At 65.0% G+C, this 2,396-nt stretch overlaps 1 protein-coding gene across 1 annotated transcript in view; it reads right to left on the reverse strand.

Moving 5' to 3' along the window:
* Positions 1 to 1,494: 1,494 nt before the first annotated feature.
* HYAL3 (hyaluronoglucosaminidase 3) overlaps positions 1,495 to 2,396 on the reverse strand; it is a 1,819-nt gene continuing 917 nt past the window's right edge. The window contains exons 2-4 of the mRNA XM_017732399.1: positions 2,293 to 2,388; positions 2,096 to 2,185; positions 1,495 to 1,944 (exon numbers count right to left, since the gene is read on the reverse strand). Coding sequence (XP_017587888.1) covers positions 1,591 to 1,944; positions 2,096 to 2,185; positions 2,293 to 2,388 — 540 coding nt within the window. The 3' untranslated portion in view covers positions 1,495 to 1,590. The remainder of the gene's footprint in view (positions 1,945 to 2,095; positions 2,186 to 2,292; positions 2,389 to 2,396) is intronic.

The following is a 2,396-nucleotide window of genomic DNA, read 5'->3' on the forward strand; positions in this document are numbered from 1 at the left end:
AGCCAAGGCTGGTGTTCCCTTGGCACAGCCCTGCAGCCACAGTGGGCAAGCACTGGCTGTGCCCTCCTGGCCCCACCGCGCGCATCAGAGCAGTCAGCGGGTGCCTGGTGGCCACGATCCCGGAGCCTTGTTAGTGGGACTGGAATCTGGCCCTGGCTTGGGGGCAGGAATGTGCCACCCCCCAGCCAGGATAGCCCAGGCACTGTGGGACCGGCTGGGCCTCCAAGGGCCAGCTGGAAGCTGGTGGGCAGGTGCAGGGCAGTGCCAGTGTGTGGTGTGGCCTGGCTCACCCCGCAGGTACTCTGCTGCTTGGGGGTGCACAGATGGAGATGTGGGGTGTACTCTGTGCCACGGGGGCCTGGTGCCCATTGCCTTAGTGGGCACGTCACACAGGACTGAGGGGGCTTTTTGGAAGTAGGCATTGCTCCAGCACTGTTTTGGGAAGCAACCATGCCTGCACTGGGGTAGAGGGAAAAGATTATTTCCTAGGTGTTTGTGTATTTTTGAGCAGTGGGCAGGGCCCACGCACTGTGCCCTTGGCAGAGCAGGGCAGGCTGGCACCGTGCCCACTCCCAATCCCTCCCGGGGTCAGTGGCGTGTCACAGGGCAGCGTGGCGCCGTGCTGCTGCTGTCCTGACTGTGTGTCACCCATGGGGCTGGCAGGCGTCAGGGCATGGGGGCCTCAGCTGGTACCCAGGGTCCCCTCAGACCCTCCCCATGGCCCTACCCTTGGCCGGGGGCTGCCCCATAGGTACCCACATCACCCCTGCACCCACTTCCCCCTGGTGGGGGGCACAGCTCGTCGCATACAGTTGGTGCAGGGGGCTCTGCCAGCACGCTGCCTGCATCCTCCCCAAACCCTGCTGCCCTACACCTGCAGCCCTCCAGGACCCCCTTCTTCCCTGGGCAGGCATCTCTGCCCACAGCCCCCATGGCAGAGGGCACCATCTGTCCACTCCTTCCATCCCAGCCCCACAGTCTCATGCCGCCCGATGTTCCCTGGGGTGCCAGGGCCCCCACCAGCCCCAGGCCCACTCCCCAGTGTACCTTCTGCAGCTTCCCTAGGCATGGCTCCCTGTGCCCAGGCAGTGTGAGCGGGCAGTGAGGTGGTGCAGGGCCCCCAGGAGCTGGGCACTGGGTTCCCGGTGCGCCAACTGCGCCGCTTAAAATAGGACAGTGAGAAACACAGTTGGGGGGCGATAAAAATAGCTGTGGGGAGGGGGGCCTGGTAGCATGGTCAGGGCTGCTGGCAGCACAGTGGCAGTGGCAAAGGGACAGCAGGTTGTGGCAGTGCCCCATACCCCCTTTCCCAGGATAAAGGGGTTGTCAGCTCATGAGATCAGGACAGAGCCCGTGCAGGAAAACTGAGGCACTGTTGGACTCATCCAGAGCCAAACTGGGGTCTGTGCTGCTTCTCAGCAACAACGGCAACTGTGCCCAGCCTGGGGGCACCACAGAGTCCCCCAGCTTTGCCCGCAAAGAGCACGCCAGCCATGCCAGGAGAATTTATTTAATAAAGTTAATCAGACCATAGGAAGTGCCAGCAGCAGCACTGCTGATGTAGGGGACCATGGCAGTCCCCGCCCTTGGTCACCAGCCCCACGTGCCCTGTGGCAGGCAGGTGTCAGAAGATGCAAGATCCTTGTGCCCATAGAGGCTGTGAGCATGGGTGGGCACCTGGCAGGAGGTGGCAGGGCTGAGCCGGACCCGCTGGGCACAGCCTTCACCTGCCCAGCCGCGGTAGCAGTGGCAGCGGAAAGCAGCCGGCGGGCCGGCACCGGGGCCGAGGTGCAGGAGGCTGCCCAGGTCGTGGGGCTGCCGGCGCACGCAGCGCCCGTGTCCATGGCACTGCCCATAGCTGCATTCCCGGGCTGCTGCCGTCACGTTGGCCACGTAGGGTCCCAGGGTGGACACGAGGTAGTGGCGCAGGCTGGCACAGCTTTCCTGGGGAGGAAGCACCAGTGAGAACCCACCCTGGCACTGGAGACCCTCTGGCGAGCCCTCCCTGGTGGCCACAGGGGATGTGGCCATCCCGAACATCCCATGCCACCTCCTGCTGCCCACTGCCTCCAGTGCAGCGAGGGGCCATACTCACAGCTGAGCGGGAGTAGGACATGTCTCCCCAGAGCACAAGTCCAGCCGCTCCCAGTGCCGCGCTCTCCCCGATGGTGTGCACCAGGTCAGCCTGCCGGGAACAGAGACGTGACCGGGCTGGGGGACACAGCCTCTGTCCCTGTGCCAACCAGAACCCTCCATCACACCCACAGCCAGCTCCGGCCCCGCAGTGCTTACCAGGTGCAGGAACCGGGATGAGCGGCGGTAGGATAGGCGGGAGTAGGCGACCACAGGCAGCAGGCCGTCAGCCCCGAAGGCGGCCGCGCGCAGGGCCTCGCGCA

Source organism: Corvus brachyrhynchos, unplaced genomic scaffold, assembly GCF_000691975.1.
Source record: "Corvus brachyrhynchos isolate BGI_N302 unplaced genomic scaffold, ASM69197v1 scaffold4, whole genome shotgun sequence".
Classification (NCBI taxonomy): Eukaryota; Metazoa; Chordata; class Aves; order Passeriformes; family Corvidae; genus Corvus; species Corvus brachyrhynchos.